At 41.3% G+C, this 21,873-nt stretch overlaps 2 protein-coding genes across 3 annotated transcripts; one reads left to right on the top strand and one right to left on the bottom strand.

Annotated features, from left to right (window-relative positions):
* Positions 1–1,178: 1,178 nt before the first annotated feature.
* LOC134625316 (protein Tob2) lies at positions 1,179–6,212 on the top strand. The gene is made up of 2 exons (XM_063470539.1): positions 1,179–1,420; positions 3,768–6,212. Exon 2 carries the CDS (start codon positions 3,970–3,972, stop codon positions 5,179–5,181), a length of 1,212 nt encoding a protein of 403 aa, XP_063326609.1. The 5' UTR covers positions 1,179–1,420; positions 3,768–3,969; the 3' UTR covers positions 5,182–6,212.
* Positions 6,213–11,023: 4,811 nt separating this feature from the next.
* On the bottom strand, positions 11,024–21,640 carry LOC134625989 (thyrotroph embryonic factor-like). Of its 2 annotated transcripts, none has more exons than XM_063471425.1 (4): positions 21,410–21,640; positions 15,692–16,252; positions 14,588–14,790; positions 11,024–14,238 (listed from the first exon to the last, which is right to left on the bottom strand). In XM_063471425.1, the coding sequence occupies exons 1-4, from the start codon at positions 21,513–21,515 to the stop codon at positions 14,023–14,025; spliced, it is 1,086 nt and encodes a 361-aa protein (XP_063327495.1). In that variant the 5' UTR covers positions 21,516–21,640; the 3' UTR covers positions 11,024–14,022. The 2 variants fall into 2 exon arrangements, with proteins under 2 accessions (XP_063327495.1, XP_063327494.1); XM_063471424.1 differs by lacking the exon at positions 21,410–21,640 and adding an exon at positions 17,266–17,890.
* Between the last annotated feature and the right edge of the window lie 233 nt (positions 21,641–21,873).

The raw sequence follows: 21,873 nt of genomic DNA, 5'->3' as shown, positions 1-21,873 counted from the left end.
GCTGATGCTTATACCATTGGGAAATTTGCTATGTTGTTTGACATCCGGCTAAAAACTTCATATATATATATATATATATATATATATATATATATTTATACATATATATACACACACACACACACACACACATATATATTATGTATATATATATATATATATATATATATATATATATATATATATATATATATATACATAATATATATGTGTGTGTGTGTGTGTGTGTATATATATATATATATATATATATACACACACACACACACACACACACATAGTGGGGAACTGAAATCCTTAATAGCATTATTTTACATTTAAATTCAATACATTTAAATGTAAAATAATTATGTTTGAACTAATAATATTGATTTAAAATAAGCCCATTGTGACAGTTTCTTGTACAGTATATGGATTTTATTTGTTTGTTTTTGTTTGTTTGTTCATTTGTTTGTTCATTTGTTTATTTTTGCTCTTTTGAGTTTTTGTTTTTGGTTTATGTTTTTTTTATATGAAAAAATATTACATATGCACGTAACTAATTCAGCTGTATAATTGTTTAAATGAAATTTAAAAAACAAAGAGAAAGAAAAAGAGAAAAACAACAAACGCGCAATATTTTTACTGCTATCTTAACCATGTCATTCTGCAACATGAACACCATTTCCCACAAGCCCTTGATGAAAGTCTGGTCGCTTTAGCGGCTGTAGTCCAATAAGGTGAGGGTCCTCCCCTATCTCCGCCAATTAGGACTCTGTTGCTGTCACTGCTTATATTTTTAGTAAATTGCTCAGCACCATATGAAACTACAAATATCCCTCCGCGATATAAACTAGATCCCGCTGGGTCATTTATAATGTTCTAATAGCTGGAAAAGTGCACTCCCCGACTATACAGTGGGGTGTTTGGCTTTTTGGCTATTCGAGAAAACTGATTAATCAACACCATGCTATTTGTGCAGAAATTAAGGAGTCACTTTTATTTTTATCAGCTTAAATCTGGATAAACTAAACCTATGAAATACAGATAATAATATAGTGGCGACAGGAGCACATTATGCTACGACAGGAGCGTCAGAACCGCTATGTTGAAAAGATAATAATAGGAAGAAAGTAGTCCCTGCCGTCACGGGGGTGTGGGCGAGTCACACTGTATAAATACGCTGGGTTGTCAAACAGCAAAGTTTACTGGACCCTCCATGCAAACTGTCAGCTGAAGACAAAGTGGGGAAACCTTGGAGAGGCTTCAATTATTTGGGCAGCAGTGGGGGAGAAAAAAAAATATTTATGATGGTGAAAAAAATACAAACTATTTCGCATCTGAACCAGTGAGTCGACACGTGAAATCGGAGTCCTCGTAAGGGAATTTAAAAAAACAAAACGCAGGAGTGCGAGACAAGCTAGTACATCAGTGAAGCTAGGTGAGTAATTAACCGTCAGCCGGTGCGCGGAATTGGTTGCTTTTATGTTCAGTAAAAAGGACTAGATGTTACAGTCCCTGATAATGCAGGGACTGTAACAAATTTAAACAATTATATAAACAAATATAAATTTGTTGACAGCGGGATGTTGCTCTTATTGTTCTTCTATTTTCTCTTCTAGAAGCTTTAACTGTCCGTTAGAGAAGGTGCACAGGGTTGAGCCCCTGGAAAGACACAGCTTTTGTTTTGCCCGAGCCCGTTATAGATTAGCTAAAGCGAGCCTCCCGGAGTGTGTTCAGCTCATGTTTATTTTCCTTCTGCTGTGCTTGCGGGGGTGTTTGTGCCGAGAGAGAGAGAGAGAGGGCTGCCGCCTTCGTTCCTCAGATACTTGGTCGATAGGCTGCTCACCACTTAATTAGCTTTATAATTTAATTTACAGCGAGAATTTGCCAGGGAAGGCTTCTCCACTTGCACATCAGCTAAACCAATGTCCTCTCTGGTCCACTGCCTTTTGACTCGCAAATGTCACTAATCCTTTCTCCAGGTAGACCTTAATGCTTTCTTGCAAACATTGAACATATTTGTCCATGTTTGCCTTTTTTTTTCTTAAGGAGGCACATGTGCACAAAATTCCAAATGTAAGGAAAATTAAAGTAGCAGACAGTTTAATTTCTGTTGGTGGTAAGTGAGGAACACGAGTACAAATCCCTGCAACATTCATATCCTTATTCTAGGCAAGCATGCAGGCCTCCCTCTGCTGCCCTTATACACGTTTTTTTGTTTTTGTTATTTTCATAGCAAATTGTGTAGCTGTGCCGCTTGTCTGGTATATAGTGGATGTTTAGCAGTACTCTGTCAGTGCTGTGCTAATGCCTGCATGTAAACAAAAAAATACCACCCCTGCTGATGACCTGACGAGAGGGAAAACAAGACTAGAATAAAGTCTGCCAGTGAAAATGCAAATGTTTCAGTTATGCAAGGTGGTGGGGCTTGTGGCTGTGGAAAGATTGGAGTCTTGTTCGTATTCTTCAGATTTCACTCTGAAAGCCACACATCTGCGGACAACAGCTGAGCTGTTTCTCTGATGTCATTGTTTGACATTGGATCTTGTGTATCTAGCTGCTTGCTTCCCTTTTTTTAAATGAGAGGTGGGAAATGCAGTAGGTGGCTTAGAGGTTTGTGCACTCAAGGTTTTTGGAGACACTGATGATGGCTGTTTCAGGTAAAAGACCGGTGCAGTCCTTTCTTTGTCAGTGTAACTCGTTATTAAGGTAAGGAATTTGCACCTCAGATGATGCAAAAACATGGCCCTACTTATAGCCTCATCCTAACAGCCCCCATCTTATCCTTCAATGTCACCCTTTTTTATGCAAGGGGAAAAATGCAAGACCTGTGATTTTTTGTGTCACCCCTGCAGCCCTGCGCGCAGGCTGTGCAGCTTTATCTGTAGCAACATTAGAATTGCCTTTAATCTGAGGCATTTTTCTAATCTTAGCTTCTGAATCCCCATCTGGCAGGGAAGTGAATGTGAGTGAATTGTTTGTGTGCATGTAGGAAGGAGGAGGGGAGGAGAGGTGAAGGGAGGGAGATGGGGTGGTGTTGAACACATTCAGTGCATTCTGGGAAACTGTGTTCTATGGAGTCGGCTAACTGTCCTTCCATTTTACACATCTTCTCCAGTACATCCTTTTGTATTATGATATGCATAGAATGTTGCTCTCAGTGGGAATGTGCATGGTGACGAGTGGACTCTTGTACATTTGTGTATTAAAGCAAGAAGCACTTCATGCAATTGCATTCAGATTATGCAGGATTTAGGAAGCGCACAGCATCTGTTACATCCATCCTGAGGCTGATAAACAGGAAATATAAAAGGGTACATTTTAGGATTGCTGCTTCTGAGTGAGAATCGTGCAGGAGGTATACTTCATATCACTACTGTGTTAATAGAATACCAGTAGGCATTTGAATCCATATCCTGATGCTTGCACTGGTTGGCAGGCGCATTATTATTATGCATTTTTTCAGTGTTGTTGGAAGCTTATGACTCCATTAGGATTTGGCATGTTTTTCTTTTCTTTTCTTTTTTTGTATCTAAAGTAATTGGCAGGAATTTCTTCTTTTGTGATGCATTTTATGTGGGTAATTGTCTTGTACGTAAGACTTCTATGATTTTTTTTTTTTAAAGCTCACTATAAAAAAATACTCTGATTACAATCCCCCTGTAGCCCCATCTTTCTGTGTTCCAAAAATATCACATTAACTGTCTGTTGTGAGAGATCAGCAGAAAAACAAATTCCTCATTTTCACACAAAGTTAAATTGCTCTTCTCTTCTTGTCTTCATAGTTGAGAACCTACCAACACAACACAGCCTGCAACCTGCAGCCTCTGCCTTCAAGGTGCCTTTACCATGGTGACACTAAAAGAATCAAACACTGCACAATAAGCCAGAGGGAGACAAAAAGATTTGTTGCCACTGCATTGCCTCACTTTCATCTCATCCCCTTTGAACACTTTGTTCCCACACTGGCACTAACCCGGTGCAGACATGCATCTGGAAGTGAAGGTCGCTCTCAACTTCATCGTGTCCTACCTGTACAACAAGCTGCCTCGTCGACGAGCCGACCTGTTTGGCGAGGAGCTGGAGAGGATACTAGTGTCTCGTTTTGAGGGTCACTGGTACCCCGAGGCCCCGCTCAGGGGCTCTGCTTTCCGCTGCATTCACCTGGGTGCACCGAGGGACCCTGTGGTGGAGTTGGCTGCCAAAAGAAGTGGGCTGGACACGGAGGAGGTGCGGGCAAATGTTCCTGCAGAGTTGAGCGTGTGGATTGACCCTTATGAGGTGTCCTACCAGATTGGAGAGAAGGGTGCAGTGAAAGTGCTCTATCTGGAGGACCCCCCTGGCCTCGGTTGTGACAGCGAGCCGGCCGAAGGGGTCATCAGAGAGGCCAAAGGAGATGCAGAGACGGAGGATGCCAAGAGCTTGGGCTTTAATCCAGATGCTCAAGTGTTTGTACCAGTTGGAAGTCAGGCATCTCCTTCCTTAATGCCATCCCTCTCCAGTTCTCCCACACCCCTATCTGCCCAGTCCTGCCCTGGAATCTTCAGCTACCCCAGCTCCAGCACACCCACTGATCCCAGCATCCATTCCTCCAACACATCTACTCCTTCTCCTCCAAGCGGCGGTCTGCCCTACCTCTCCACTCAGCAGCCACCTGCTACTCTTCCTGCTGCCCGTCCACAGCCAATCACCTTCACCACTGCCAGCTTCGCCGCCACCAAATTCGGCTCCACCAAAATGAAGAAGTGCAGTGGGGCCGGGTCAGGGTCTGCAGGCTCTGGTGTCATCGTACCACCATCCCAGAGGATACTCTCCCGCTCTCCTACCACCATCTCAGCACCAGAGCTGCTTAAGCACAAGCCCCTCTCTCTCTCCTTGCACTCCCTCGGGGGTCCCATCCACAGCCAGCTCTCCCCCAACGCCAAAGAGTTTGTCTACCCAGGATCCCCAGGCCCTCTTTACTTTGATGCAGACACCCAGCCCATGCAGCCTCTTACCAGCCCTTTCCAGCCCTCGCACACTATCAACACCCACCCACCCTTTGATCCGTTCTCCAGCCCTCCTGCCCAGAGCGTGGGCATCATTGGCAGCAGTGGAGGGATCTCTTACATGGAGAAGCCACCATTTGTTGAGGGTTTAGGAAACTACAACCTGCAATATCCCAGCCAGTCTTTCCAGCCTGTCGTGCTGGCCAACTAAGCCTTCATTTGTAATAAGAATTGTTGCAGGAGCAGTTGGGTGTACGGCAATGACCCTCCTGATATTTTCAGTTTTTCTAACAAATTGTTCTAATACTAATGCGTGTTAAGAATTAGTTTTACTACAAAGATTTAAAATGTCCACTAAATATTTAGTGTGATTTGTTTGGTATCTCTAACCCGCCCCAAACCCCACCCTGCTCCTACTTCCTGTGTCCATTGCTGTTATTTGTTATTTGTGTTGGCTTGGAATGGGTGCTTTTTTTTTTTTTTTTTTTTCTTTTTTTCTGTCCACCTTTTTGCCGTCTCCAATTTCATGTTTATGATTTTGCAATGAATGCTAATGTGAGTTTTTTCTCCTTTTTCCTTCTTGTTTTTTGGGACTTGTAGTCTAATGGACTCTAGTATAGCTCCATTTTGCACTGCACTGTCATGCTGTGAAAAAGGACTTTGCCAAGTCCTGCAGGGAACGACGGCTGTGGAAAACTCAGCACTTTGCTCTGCAATCTGCTCTGCCCTACTTGCCACAAATACGGGGTGGGGTTGGTGGAGGGGCTATGCTCTCTGTGCGTATAGTTCGCTTCTGTTTGGTTGTGGTTCAGAGTGATTGAGAGACTCGTTGCTTGCACGGTGAAGCCCTGCTACCTTTGAAACAACCTGACACACGGGCATATTTCGAGTCTTGTCGGTGGACACATGTTGAAAGCAGGTTATCATCAGCTGGAATGGGCACGTGACCGGGGTTTCAATGAAGCGAGGGCAGCTAAGGGGAGAATCGAGGCGCTAAGAGTAATGTAGTTGAATGTATTGTACCTGTCAAGGGAAATTGCAGCTGTGAAGGTCAGCAATATGGATTTGGGGGTGGGGGGTACCTTTTTATGAATGTGAAAACAAATGAATCTTTTGAATTTTAAGGTGATAACCATGTGCTGATTAGGCCAGTTGTGCACATAAAGATGCAAATTATGGTTTCACACGTATTCAAACATACACCAGTCAGCAGCATATGAAGGTGATCAGGCGGGGAAGGATGAGAGGTGAGGGTGGGTGGGGGTGGGAATGCAGCAGCAGCTCAGCGTTAGGGATTGTGATAAATGGCTTAGCATGACTTTGACTATGAAGGAGAGGTTTTCCTCTGCATGGACAGGAGGGAGGGAGGGAGACGGGAAGAGAGAGAAGCAGCTAGAGGGTTCTGTTGCCCCCTGTGCCATTCAGGGTGTACTGGCTTAGAAAGCGACACTTTAACACCCAGAGCACGTTTCTGATGGGCTTAAATGGTATTGAAGCCAAAGGCTCACTATTCTCTCAGTCCTCTTAAAATTCTTCAGCGATCTCTGCTCCTCCGGCTGTTGCAAAGGAAAAACCAGAATCATACAGTTCAGGTTGCTCTCTTTATTTTCTTTTTTTTTTTCTTTTTTTTTCCCAGCTGCAGCGATGCGAACAGAGATGCAATGAGGAGTGTTCTTCTGTGGCATCTGTCGCGTCACTGGATAGCTTGTCAGAGATCTGATGTTTGTATCGGTGCAGTTTAACAGCAGGGCCTGATGTCATTGTTGGTTCGTCCCTGAAAGAGAAGGGTAACCTCCACATGTCCGCGTCCAGCTGTCCAGCACTTTATTACCAGGCTCCCGATGCCGAACCGTTCCTTTGCCCTCCGTTTGGCTGTTGCACATTTTATTCAGATGTCATGAAATGCTTTGGAAACTCCAATGAGCTACATTTGCATCACAAACGGGAAAGAGACAGTTAGTCTCACTCTTGGTTGGCTGGTTGTTTAGTTTTGTTTTTTGTTATTTTGCTAATGTTTTTCAGACTATAGATATTTTTGTATGAGAAGGACCCTTGTCTTGTCCTCACGTTGGTTTTGCAATGTGGCATTACTGTCATATGCAGCGAGCTTTAGTTCTTTTTGTTTTAGAGGGAATGAGTGGGTGAAGTGTACACCTCTGTAAATGTTACAGTTGTGAGGGGAAAGGCTTTTTTTCTTTCTTTTTTCTTTTTGATCTTGAATCTATTTCCACTGTTTTTTTTTTTTGTTTGTTTTTTTTATATTAGTTTTTGAAAATGATCACTTAAACATTTGTATAAGACATGCAGAGTCCAGGAATATGTGTATAAAAAGTTCTTATGTTGAGATTCTTTGTTTAGTTTCTTACATGCTGAAGTTATTTTTTCAGAAAAATAACATGAATATATGCAAATTGAGACGTAAATAAAGATGTACAGAATAAAGTATTGAATGTGTATTGTACCTTGTACACCATATGTCTAATAAGACGGGTAAATGTAATCATTCTTCAGTTTGCAGTTGGAGTTAGAAATGTTTACAGTGGGTTTGTGTAGGAAAAGATGGCTGATCACCTCTTTCTGTGCTCCGAGGGCAGTCTGACAGCACTCCTCCCCATAGGCATTACATTTAAACCAAAAAAACTTTCTTTTTTTTTTTTTTTTAAATTTAAAAAAAAAAAAAAGAATTAGTCCTATTTTCACGTAGCACACACTCTGTATATTATAAACTCCCCAACACTCTTAATTTATCTGTATTTCAATTCCCAGATCTGCTAATATTAAAAAGAACAAAATGTTCTTTCTATCTTTATCGTTTTTTTTCTTGACTGAGCCACCCTTGCTCCATCAGCCGGATCCTTATGGTACTGATACTATAGCCATAATCCCAGACTGTCTTTACTTACACACCCTTCTCCAGTTCAATGAAATGCCATAAGTTTTTTAAACAACCCTGAAGGATTCAAGGGGTTTCTACCTCTCTCCAGTATCTCTCTTCAATAGGAAGGCAACCGGTTTGGGAAAAGATGAAGGAAATGAATGTTGCTCTGAACTGTTGTCAACCCTGGTTTAGATGGCGTTAGGGACGCTAATGGTGAAAACATTTGGAGGGATTCTTTGAGTCATATGCATGACCAGAAACATTTCTCTGTACCCCTCACATCCTGATTAAAACCAAAATTAAAACAAAAAATCAGCATAGAGGAGATGGTGGTATTAAATTTACTAATAACACAAGCTGGCAAGTCAGCTCTTAGATATTTGAAAGAAGTGAATAAAGGTGGGGGGGCACCATAAACCTGAATGCGGGCTGTTCTAAAATCAGGGTTGAGCAGGAATGAAGATGGAGACAAGAATTTTGTATTCTGATGTCGTTTTGCTTATATCGATGTGTGCGTTTTACTTTGCACTTTGGGATATTTCATTGTCATAAAATAAATTTATTTTCTATGTAAAAAAAAGAAAAAGGTGAATTAACATTTAAGAGTAAAATGGATCTAATAAAATGTTCAGATGATGTATAAATAGTGTTTTCTTTCCTGCCTGTATTTTATTATTATTCTTCCTATTTTGTATCTGATCTGTACACCCTGTAGATGTATAATGAATATTTCACTACTGAGATGCAATGACCTGTTTTCTGTGCTGCCCCCTCGGGAATGGGGAGTTACTACTGCAGTTTCTTATTGTATGAGATTCTTTTTTAAGTTTGTAATAAAAACAGATTGGCAAAAAAAATTATAAGCATGGAAAAATTAAACTGATTGTGTCGTCCTCATTTGTGCGTGAGAGTGCGGGGGTGAGTCCTCCTCCTTTGTGGTCTCTGTGTGGGTTCATGCTGGAATGTGTTGGAGCAGACCCTTGGTTCGTGTGTGAGAGTCCTGGAGCAGCTCATCGCTCTGATTGCGGTAAACAGATTCGAGTGATGTTTGATCAATAATTCAAAGCAAGGATGGAATTCTCAAATGGTGAGCAGCCAGCTTGTTCACCAGCCCACCTCAGCTGGACCCATCCCAGCAGATATTACTTTGCATTTCATCACCTAGCACTCCGTCTGCCTGTCCTGCCCCATGCTGGTGTCTGTGTACAGCCAGCTGGAAGGTTGGCTTGCTCATGTTGTGGCTGTGCTGAGCATGTAGTGGTGTGACAACATGCATAGCTCTGCATCCTCAGCACCGCATCCCTCATTCTCTTTTCATCATCTAGCTATCTTCCCTCCCCCACTCCCCATCCTTACCACTACCTGATCCTTTCCACTGCTTGTCCCCACCTCCTGCTTCCTCGCCGTCTTTGCTCCATCCTCCACACACACACACACCCATCCCTCTGGTCTTTAGAGGCTGCTTATGTGTTACGCAATTCTGCTCCCCTGTCTGTCGATGTGATCATTACGCAACATCTCCTACTCTGCTGGAATACTGATGAGCCGCAGGAGAGAGGTAATGAAGGGACAATAAAAAAGGGGGAAAAAAGATGTGCACTCAGGGGGATTTTGTGTGTGTGTGTGTGCAAGCGCATCAAGAATGAGGAAGATGCCTTCATTTATCCACCAGCTCCTTTTGTTACCCGACGTTTGTCACACAGCCGCCGCAGCTGGTCAGCAAATCAGGCAAGGTCAAAAAGACAAGCCCACATGTCGGTAAAACTCCAAATTTATTTCATATGCATAATACAAGATACAATTAGGACACGATACTGCAGTTGCATGTATCCAATACATGATAGGGACAATACAAAAACGAGAAAAAACCCACATTTGTATAAAAATCAGAACAGAAAGCCAAAAACACCACAAGTCTTTAAAAATGTTTCCAGAAAGAGATTTAAAATGGTTTTCCGGGAGCTACTTCAAATAAGTAAACAAGGGCACGGTGTTGTCGATGCAAAGCATCTCAAACCAGTGTCAAGAGTTTCAAGCCATAACCTTAAAACTGAGGTTTAGACTAGAGATCTAGTCGTGCTGCTCTGAGCACACCTACAGGTAGAGCGAACACCTGTGCACACACACACTTGTGCCACCTGCAGGCAGCAGATGTTCTCTGTCGATTATTTGTGTATTGCTTTATGTGTGTGTTTGTGTGTTATGTGTTTGTTTCAATTTTTACTACCTTTATTTTTTCATTCTTATTTGATGCACTGGTAGAAGTATAAAACCTCAGCTGCTTTGTGGGTTAAATGTAATAGGTGGCTTCAGCTTTTACAGACTGAATAACGCTTCCAGAAATCCAGGATTCTAGTTTTCCTTAAATGTTACCCAAAAGTGGCACAAAGGGTTTTACAAGTGCAGGAGCCATCTTTTGTCAGTAGGTGGCAGAAGTAGGTGGCCAAAAGTCATAACTGCAGGTCTGCATGCAGAGAATTGGGGAAAAACTCCAAACTCTTTAAAAAGAAAAAGAAAATTGATTTCATAAGGAGCTTCACATCAAACAGAAACTGCTACATACTTTATGCATTACTATACAAAATATGATCTTGATTTTATTGGCTTCTAAAAACTTCTCTTGGCCAGTACCATTTTAGAGTTTTTTCTTTTTAAATGTCCAAGTTTGCATTCATCAGCTAGACTGATGTCTAAAGCTCAGTGCAGTCGATGTCGAGTTTGAAGGTCAATGTGACAGAAAAAAAACCCAAGAACCAGCTGTTACAATACACTATCAGGAAACTCAAATGATCACATTAGCAATCAAGAAAAAAACCAACACAAAAAAGCACCAGCTGATTCCAGTGTATCCAGATATAGATCAATCTATAGCAAATAAAAAAATTTAAAATAAAAATGATAATAATAATAATAATCCACAGTGATTAAAAGATGCTGTTTTCACCACAAGGTCAAGCGCTGGCTGCACAAGGAAAGGCGGTGCTGTCATAAACAAAAGGACATCACAGCAAAGATGCTCTGCTTTTTTGTTTTTTCTTAACTGTTCTGCACAATACACCATCAGCCTACGTCATCCCCCCAAAAACCAAAGAGCTCTAGTTTTCAGTAATGGTTTACAGACATAAGTACACTTGGTATAAAACGTATTTTTTAAAAAACAAACAAACAACAGAGAGAGAGACAGACAGGTTTACTGGGTTTCATGCATTAAGATCCCGGACTACAGAGAATTGAGAACTGGAAGCACGAATGACTTTGGGGCTTTTCTATTTAGTACATCATAGTAAGTATACATACAACATCACTACTGAAATCAAACTAGCATTACATAACAGAGTATTATTGCCACATTTATTTTCTTTCCAGGATTATGAGCACAAGCTGGCTGATAAAAATCAAAAAAATTATAAGTTTGAGATACAGAGTCCCATAACAGTCTGCAACATATTTACTAATCAAGATTCACACAGACGCTTTGGCGGAAAGAACTCAGTTTATAAAGTCGGATTTAAGGTTTTGCCAAATGGAGCTAAGCTGCTTTGTACGTGTTCTTTGCTTCAACCAACACTTTGTAGCCATGCTCCATGTTTTACCTTTCACAGTAGCAAGTGTTGGATGAGGTAAAGGAGAGTGCACCCTGTCCTTTGTGTGTTCAGAACACAACACCCCACCCCAAAAAAATAAAGCCCACATTACTATATAAACCTGTTTTTAAAACAAACATCCAAAAGCACAGTTTACCCTTTGAATTCCCTGCTTTGTCATTGGTTTCATTATATAGGTATTGTTCCTAAAAAGAAATAAAATTATCTGACACATTGTTTGTACATCACAATCAACAAATGCATTATTACCCAAGAATAAATACAGCACTCATTCAACTATTTGGCAAATATAAGGAATATTGTAGGGTTAATAAAGACACAGAGTCCCCGTCTTAGCAAAATAAAGACCAGGAGACATATTTACAAGGTTCAGAAACAGCCGACTTTGAGCCTGCTTAAGATAAAAAACAAAAAGCAACCAATCAATCCAGTTCTCTCTACACCGTTAGGCAGGCAGTGACTCTAGCACACTAACTGCAGTGTGCAGTAAATAAACATCCCAACAGCACTGTGAAAAACTCTTAAACCCACCCCTCATTTCTTTATATTTTGCTTTCAAGGAGCCACATTTTGTTATTGTTTAAAGTAGTCTTGAGCAATAGTTCTCCAGGATTTCTAAAAAGCTCTTTCAAAGTTGTTTTTTTGACACTGGCTGCTTTTTCACTATTCCAGTTCAGTCCTCGTACCAGACAATTTTCAGAGGAATTTATTAAGTATTAAAAAAGGCCAGTATTAAAAAGTTTACAGATGACAGACAAATTAGCAAAGAACCCATTTTAAATTGTATTTTTGTTACTAGCAGTTGTCACAAAACACATACTTGTTTAAATTTTTTTGTTGAATCTACGCAAAAGATCAAAAGTAACAGTTTGATGGGCATTAAACAGTTTTCAGATCTTGTTACTATTGATTAAATTATGAAGGCAGAAAAGTACTGTTAGATTTTGAGCCATCATAAAATACTACGTGGAAAGTGTTGTAATTGGAAACAGCTTCATTTTTCAGAATGGCAATCATCTCAAACAACGCAGTGAAAGCATACTCAAATAGAAAAACATCAGTCATGGATTGGCCTCCCCAGAGCTCAGACCTCAACATTATTGAAGCAGTGTAGAGTCATGTTAACATAGGACAGACCAAAACAGCAGAAACATCCAAAGAAGAGCTTTAAATGTCCTGGAGAACTATTCCTGAAGACGACTTAAAGAAATGAGAAGAAAGCTGCCTAAGAGAGATCAGGCTGTGTTGAAGAATAAGGTGATCCTTCCAAATATCAACTTTCAAGCTGGTTACAATTATAAAAACTCTGTTTTTGTCTTAGATACTGTATTTCCATGTATGTTTGCACAGGTCAATAAAATCCTGCATCTATATCCCACTTTATGAGCAAAATTTTAGGAAATGAAGGGTGGCACAAGACATGTGCGTAGTACTGTACATGTGAACATACCCCTCTACAATCGAAGGCCTTGGAGATCAAATGCACAGCATGCCCTTAACAGTAACCCACAGACAGAAACTACTACTCTTTCCCCATATATAAAACAATCTGCTCCTTCACTGAATCTTTGAGGCTCTGGAAGCTGATCTTAGTAGAAAAAAGATGTTAAAAATCACAGAAGCTTTAAACTTTAGACCTACTTTGCATTTTCATTAGTATGCTACCATTAAAACAGCTCCCACTGTGATCATTGTTAATAAGGTAGACAGCTGCTACCAGCTTAATCTCCACACACCACGTGTGTGTTTTCTTTTTTTAATGAAAAAGTGCAAAATGGATTATACACTATAAAAATGGTGCAGAGAGATGATTATATATACATAACAGTTGTTTTTAAAGAGTGTGCAGAGGCGTGCTTGTGTGACGGAAGAACTCTGACTGGACCACCCCTTTCCTGAGGTCTCCCCCCTCTTACCTTCTCCAGACTGGGAGTACCACCTTGAACCTGACTCCGGCTCACTTTTCATCTGTTCCTCTCCTACACTGCTACACTTTAGTAAATATTCTTCTTCTTCTGAGCCTCCTAATTAAGTGCAACACAAGGAAAACAGGTGCACATGTGCACCTTTCTAAATACACAACTTCTGACTGACGCTACTCGTGCTTTGGTCCATTAAGGTGTGCTGTGCTCTGACGGAAACTGCTGTATCGAATTTGAAAGCGTGTGATTCTTTCTAACCGACCCGCTCTTTTCATGTCGCGTGACTCTCTTTGAACTTTTCTCGAGACGACCATATTTTCCATGTGTGTTTGACCATGGGAGAATCCAGAACGGTCCACTTCCTCTCCGAGTGTAGGAGCCAGGCGCTCTCCACAGGCCTTCCTGTGACCACCGCTCCCATCATGCCTCACTGTCTGCCAGTGTGTATCCAAAACTCCAGCGTCGTGTTAGAAACTGGAGCCGAACACAGTGACTGGAGGTCAGCAAAGACAACAGTGCAAATTTAGATTCCTTAGGTGTTTATATCTGTGTTGAAATTTGCGGGGAAGGGAGTTCTGCTTTTGTCTCGTCATGGGTTTTATTGTGAGTTTTCTTTTTTTCCTTTTTTCTGTTATTTATTTATTTTTTTACAGTGGGCCGTACTTGGCTTCGTATCGAGCCAGGACGTTCTTACAGCGACCGCAGTCCTTCCGCAGCTCAGCCACTTGCTGCCTCAGAGCAGCATTTTCACGCTCCAGGAAGGATGCACGCACGGTGATCTGGTTCTCCTTAAGGCGGCGTGCATCGCGGGAACGCTTCGCTGCCAGATTGTTCTTCTTTCTTCTTGACCAGTACTTCTCATCCTAGAGGAATGAAAAGGGACAGAAAGAAGAGTTAAACTTGCCCACATAAAAGAAGGGATTGGATTGAGGAGATCATCAGCTCAGTTCTAATGTTTTATTGGGCTAATGTAATCACATAGAAACACAAACTAACTGATGGAGTTGGAGCTTAAACATTCTGCAAACCCAATTTTGATAAATGCATTTTTCTTACAACTGAACAAGATGAAAAGAGTGGAAATTTTCTAAATATATGTCATACTTAAACTGTATGACATATATTAACTAGTTTTTACAAGAGTGTTTTTTCAGACTGGAGTGAACTGATCTCAACTGCAGTTTGGGAAGAAGAAAATTTGATTCCACTGACCTTCTGCTCATCGGGAACAAAAACCTTCTTGGCCTTCTTGATCATTGGCTGCGGCTTCAGCTCCTCCTGGGAGAACCTGTGCTTGCGAGGGTTGAACAGCTCACCCCCGGGCACGCTGGACAGGACCAGGTCTGTGGGATCTGGCTGGAAATTAATGTCCACCTCAATGGCTTCTGGGTCGATCGGGGAGGGCGTGTTACGTTCTGCAGAGTCCAGCAAGGGAAAAAGTAAGCTTGGACACAAGACAGGTAAACGGCAATGAACCAGGTAGCCAGACTTCACACCACTACTGTGAAACCTTTTAGGGAGCTATGTAGGCTTCATTGCTCTCGGCCGCTGATCCCACAAAGACATTTTATCATTGCAAACACTCATTTTAAGAAAACAAAACAAAATGAGGGTTATACAAAAGAAGCACAAGTCTTTGTGGGAATAATAACCATACCTACATAAAAATAATTATAAAAAGTAGTAAAACAAATAAGTTCACTACATGCCACACTGGAAAAAAGGCTTTAAAAGTTTCTGTGCAGCTCAAATGAAAGGTGTCTAAATTGGACACCTCCTAAAAATACATTTAAAAAAATATGTCCATCACTGCTTCTGTGTCAGTTTGTTAACATGTGATTAAACTGCCTGCAGTGAAATTATTTGACTATATTAGCATTGAAGACCTAGATGAAAATTATATGCAAAAATCTGCCTTTCACCACATCACTTTAGCAGAGTAATAATGCACAGAAATGGCTGGGCAAGCACTAAAATCTGTATAAGTTATGTCCTACTGACAAATGCTCTGACATACCGCATTTTATAAAGTTGGTTTATCCACATTTAACTGGAAAAATCTATATTCCTTATTTAATCCAGCCTATCCCAGCTGTCATGAGGTGAGAGGCAGGCTACACCTGGGACTGGTCACCAGTCTGTCACAGAGCTTGTTTGGCCAGATTTGGTAACATTTATTAATCATTATGACTTAGGTAGCCATGCCAGCATTGACATTCTTAGACCAAACTAAATAAAACTAGAGCTGCATAACTGAGAGGAAATAACAGTTTTCATCAGGTGTTAATGTTTAACACATGCAGTAAATCTGCTCACCTGCTTTCTTCACTTCTGCTTTTGGCGTTGCCTCCTCAGGCAAAGATTCCTCTTTTTGCTCTTCCTCTTCCTCTTCTTCTTGTTCTTCTTGTTCTTCTTCTAGCTTAGCCGGTTGTAACGTGGTGACTGTCACAGGCTCCTCTGGATCTGGGGTGGCCATGGAGGCAGAGGGGGGAGATGATGAGTCTGCAGCAACAGGAGTAGCGGGAGTAGCTGTTTCAGTAGTAGTAGTAGGAGTGGTGGTGGTAGCTGCTGCAATAGCCTTGGGAATGACTTTGCCTTTGTCTTCAACTGTCAGTGTCTTCTGCAGCTCCTCCTCCTCCAGGGTCACAGGGATACCGTTCTCCAGGAGGAACTCATCCAAGTCCATGTACTCCAAGTGGAATGTCTCCCCATCATACGGAATGGTCTTCTCCCAAATGGCTGGGGTCAGGGAGGCTGATACCCCTCCACTGCCCCCACTTCCACCACCACCTCCTCTGGAGCCTCCACCAGGATTCGTTGCCACAGCCCCTCCTCCATCCACATCTTCAGATGAGCACAGCTTCTCCTTCTCTATTTCTACATTAAAGACATAAAGCATAAAAGAAAAAGTGAAATTAATGGCTGCTTGCTGAAAATGAACAGTTCCCTTGTTCAAATATTATTCAGTAGTAGAGGTGGGTGGATCAATCTAAAGGACAACAGTATCAACAAGATAGAGGATCGAAACAAAGTATCGATCCTCTAAGTTCAGTATATAACCCACTGAGTTTATTATTTTTTGGAAACAAAAAAATAAAGCAAAATTATTTTATATATATATATCAAACATTCAAGGTCTAAAAAAACAGTTTTAAAAAGCATAAAAAGTTGAAAGGCATGTATTAATTACAAAAAAAATCCCAGTCATTAAAATGTGTTGCAAATTGGTGATGACCTCATAAGTAATGACACTCCACTCTGCTACACAAGTTGCCTTTGTAAGTATCGCTATTGGCGATACTGGCCCTGTATTTACTTGGGTGTTGGATGGATACCAAAAATTTGCAGTATGGTACAACATTATTCAGGAGACACGGTAGGAAAGTGAAATTATGAATGAGAAGAGGCTGGGTGGAAAGGGGTGGTGGTGATGTGACACCTGACAAACAAGTGGATAAACAAAGGCGGGCTACATCCAAGAAGCCCGATAAGCAGTCTGACAGACGGAGGCAGAGAGAGGGAGTAGATGCTAAAATAAAAGAAGGAAGTCAGAAAACACCATCACCATCAGCCAGGAACCAAAGAAAAGTAGCTCGGGCTGTTTAATGAAACCCCAGGGAGTCCGCTCTGTCCTGACTGTTTCCAGTCTGGTTTAGCTCCTTGATTTTCAGCGCAGAAGAGCAGGAACTTTTTGTTCTTCATCGTTTGCTCCACGCAACATAGGGCATGTGAGCCAAAACCACGACCACACGTTTTAGGCGAAACCCCAGACGCTGATTACTACCCAGCCTTAAAACCTATATACTCGTGGTTCATTCACAAGCTGGAAAACTGGGCAGCATTTTAATTTGAATTTATTATTATTATTTATAATAATTAATAATGCTTACCGTCTTCTCCTTCATCCAGGATGTTCGGAGGAGGTATGTCCATAATTTTCTTTAAAACAAAAGGGAAAGACTTCTGGGGTGACGCTGTAGCGGTATTACCGCTGGGCTGGAGCTCCGTTGCCATCGCGGCTTCGCCAGGCATTGTTCCGTGCCGAGCTCCGAGCACACCGAGGCGACGCTGCCTTTTTTTTACCGAGAGCTGCGTCCGAAAAACAGGAACACAAGAACCGCGTTTAGCCGCTGGAGTCGACACTATCGCTGATTTTGAGCCTTTTAGCTCCGAAAATGCAGCTTTTTAAAGTCAAAAACAACACCACACCGAGCCTCTTCTTCTCCTTACCCACGGAGCGCGCTCGTTGGATATTCAGGAGTTCCGTGCCACGCCTCTTTCACGCAATAGTAGCAGCTGATTGGCTGTCAGTACTTCATATATGAATATATTACTGCAGCTTCATTTTGCTTCTAATCTGTGGTAGCTCTACGTTTGCGCATTGGCCACAAACACACAAGAAAATCATGGCTTTACATAGAAGGAAAAAACCCAGACCCTATAAGCGCAACGTGAATGCAACACTCGGCCTCGTGCAGTCATCATATTAACATCTTTATTAGAAGGCGTTAGAGGCACGAGGTACTCACACTTTCACGGCAAGAACTGCGTGTCACGCGCGCACGCATAGCGCAAATACCCACACCCACATAAACACGTTGTGAGCTCGTGCAGTCGCTTGGTTTCTGAGCGTGATACTCGTGGCCAAACACGTGCGCCCCGCCCGCACCCGACTCACGTGAAAGCACACTCTGTCGATGGGCGTGGCTTAAAGATTCTCTGCACGTGCAAGCCAATGCGAGCTGGTTGAAGCGGGCACGCGCACGACAGTGTTTTTATTTTATATTGATTTAATAGTGCATGCGAGGTATAATCTATAACGTCTATCACATATTTCCCTAGATACGCTTTAACTCTACACGCACCAGCTTCCGGGTCCTCTCTAATGAGCACATTCACCGTGTTTAACTGCACCGAATAATAATAATTAATCTAAAAAATAAACCCTCACTGCCACAAAAAAGAGACGTGCGTGTTTCCGCGCGACGGGGAGCGCGCACGACCTTGTCTCGCATATTGTTTTGTTTCAGGAACACGATGTTCAGCCGCAGTGAAATTCATTTTTTTTCTTTTTTTTCCTCCAAGTTCAGCACAAGTGCCATGAGCTTCTACAGACTGAACACTGAAACCGCACACCAAAAGACTGGTGTCCTAACACTCTGTCCACGTACACGGTTAGACAGGGACACATGAGACCAGGGTTTCTATTAAGGTTTCTGTGGCCACGAATATTAGTGAGCTCATGTGCAACATTTTGCATCGCATTACAAGGATGATAAAGGTCAAACTGAAACAACAACAACAACAACAACAACAATAATAATAATAATAATAATAATAATAATAAGAAGAAGAAGAAGAAGAAGAAGAAGAAGAAGAAGGGGGAGTAGGAAGCATGTTTCAATATTGGAAATGAACTGTTAAATCATTTGTTATGTCTTCGGTTCACACAACACAAAGCTTTCATTCTGGGTCCTGCAGCTCACTGGAAAAATACAAAGCAAGAACCGGTCCTGGCTGGAGTCTGCTGTGTCTACAGAGCAAACCAGAGCACAATAAACACCTATCAGTGCCCTCTGCTGTCTATTTAAACTGATTCAATTTACACTCATAAAACAGCTGAGATATGAGTCTGCTGTTGTTCAACACATGTGAACAGAGGAAACTTTGTATGCACACTGAGATGAGGGAGAAATAATTGAATTAAAACTTGATGGTGATGTTTTCTATATGATCTACAGGGGAAATTACAGAAACATTAAGGCCTCAACCACAGTAAACACAATAACAATATCACAATAATCTGCCACTGAAGTGTCCTGCGAAGACACTGCCTATCACAGGGCCGGCATATTATGTACTAGTGAGTCAGCACTGGTTGTCAATACTACAAGATAATAAAAGGCAATATTTATATTTGAGTTTCTAACTATGATTACTTTGCATGTCTGTGGGATTTTTTCCGGTGTCGCAAACATGTGTAAACATGTAAATCTAAAGCCAAACATTGTGTGTCAGGGTATCAGGGATGCAAAGGGTAGTGCCATTACAACTTTGTACAATTTCTTCATCTGTATACCAGCATCATGTAGGTAAATGTGCATAGAAAGTATGGATGAAAGTATACTTTATTAGTTTAATGATAATAATATAATAATCATAATATAATAATATGTAGTTAGCATGGTGAAAGACCATGAGAGCAAAACAAGTTTCTATAATGCTACATTTTTTAACCTCTATCTACTCTACTGAAAAGCATCCTTGGCTTTCTTGAAAGACCCTATACAAATCTATGTTGTTATTATTATTTCAGGTTTGCTAAGCTAACTCTCAGGCTACTGCAAAACTTGGTTTTGTTTTGTTTTTTTACATAAATAATTTTGGATTTTTGTTATTTTTACATGACTAGAAACATACTTACAAACTACTAAACATACTACAAACTTTACTGGCACATGATTTGCTTCTACTAGCCGACTCATTTTGCTTTATTTGAGTTTTATTGCTTTTACTGCAGAGTTCCTTTCAGTTGTAACCACATTTACTTAAAGTGCCCCCCGAAGGTCAACTCTAGGTCATCATAGATTTTACATGATGCCAATGTATAACATACACTTATGACACACAGCTAAATATTTGCTGTAAATCTGCTAATACAGCACAACTCTGATTTCAGGGGCTGGATGATACAGACTGGTCTTTATGAAGGAAATCAAACTCCAGAGTGGTTTTATTTCCTATGCATCATTAGCCACAGCTTTACTGCAAGTTGTTTGACCCAAATCTGACACTGTGCCTTTGAGCTAGCTGTCTGGTTGTCTATAGAGATGAACAAACTCTCTCATTAGTCATGAGAAGATGGGGACTGCATACTAAGATTTATTTATCTATTTATTTTTTTAACAGGTCAAGGTATATTCGAAACCTCACTGTGACCAACTTTGGTGATACTGGAGCAATTAAGTGTCCCACATAAGTGCCAGTAAAACGCTTAAGGAGACATCAGAGCACAGGTGAAGTAACACAACCCCAGCACATCTAGTTCAGTTTCAGCTGGCGGTCTTTCTTGCATGCCCTGCATGTCACTCCCTCTCACATTTCCTATGTCACTGCACTAGCGACTTCTAATGAAAAGTAAACCAAAGAATTTATTTATTTTTAACAGAAAGTAAGCAAGAAAGTGTGCATAACATAAGCAGAGTGCATAAAGAAGCAAATGAAATGATGAAACTCTGAGTGAGGACTGTTTCAGTGTTGTTGCATCAGTTTCAGGCTACACGGAGAAACAGCACAGACAGTCTGCTGACACAATACACCTCACAGCCTTTCATCACCTGTGCATATTTCAAGAGATTAGAGTGATATTCTGATTACCACATATTACTGCACTCAGTAAAATAATGAACTGAACAGGAGACATTTAATTATGTTTACGGGTGGTTTTACTTCTACAGTTTCCCATACAGAAAGGTTTAAAGTGTCTGCTAGTAAAATAACTTTACACTAGAGCTGGATTAAGTACTTAGTTCAATGCTAAGGTGTAATAAAAACACTAGTCAGTTTTAATAGTCAAAATAACAGAAGTCACTTCATTAGCTTTATGTATAAAACCACTTCATGTGTATCACTGAAAGCAAGATAAATAAGATGAAGATACCATGAAGAATTGCAGGGCTGCTGCATTACTTTTAGCTCAGACTCTCTAATACAATGGCAACATAGCAACTGTCACCGGACAATATTAAATCATAAACCTTAAAAATAATGTAACTAATTAATTATACTCATTTTACAACCAGTGACATAGTTTAATCCTTAATATTCATGGGCCTCTGTGTCAAATCTTTATGTGGCAAAGTCACATAAAGTAATTAAATATAGTAAAAACGTACTTAGTGTTTCCATGAATGTAACTACACACCACCATATGCTACTTAAATAAGTCTACCAACTACAGACTGCACGCTAGCAAAAGCAGCTCTCATAAAAAGATGCAAAAACAGTTATAAAGTTATTTAAAAACATGCTTACCGCTGTCATCAAAGGCCGGGAAGGAGAAGGGACAGTCGGCCAAGTACCTGAGCAGGTCCGGCACGTCGCTCCTGTCCTCGAAAAACATTTGGTTAGCCGCCGTCATGTTAGACAACTTGTGAAACTGCCCGCTCTGCACGAAAACACAACTCTTATTTAGTCCGACGAGGCGACTACGTGCGCTTTGAATCAACTTTTTAACGTCACGGGGACTGCTGCATGTGTCCGAGCACAATCAGAGTTATAATTACCAATGCGAGCCACGCCCCCTCAGCGTGTTGACGCGGTGACAATTGAGCGCGCGGACGCCAATCATACCGCAGCGCCTATCAGAAAGCAGGGGGCGGGCTCTAGAGAATCACAACCAAAACAACAACCTTTAACGGCGCGGCTCTGGCTTTTCCCCCACGCACGGCAGCACGTGCAGTGACACTGTGGGATCTGGAGCGCCACGTGCCACCTAG

This window comes from Pelmatolapia mariae, linkage group LG4, assembly GCF_036321145.2.
Source record: "Pelmatolapia mariae isolate MD_Pm_ZW linkage group LG4, Pm_UMD_F_2, whole genome shotgun sequence".
In the NCBI taxonomy this organism is placed as follows: domain Eukaryota; kingdom Metazoa; phylum Chordata; class Actinopteri; order Cichliformes; family Cichlidae; genus Pelmatolapia; species Pelmatolapia mariae.
This window is presented reverse-complemented; position numbering and strand designations above follow the sequence as displayed.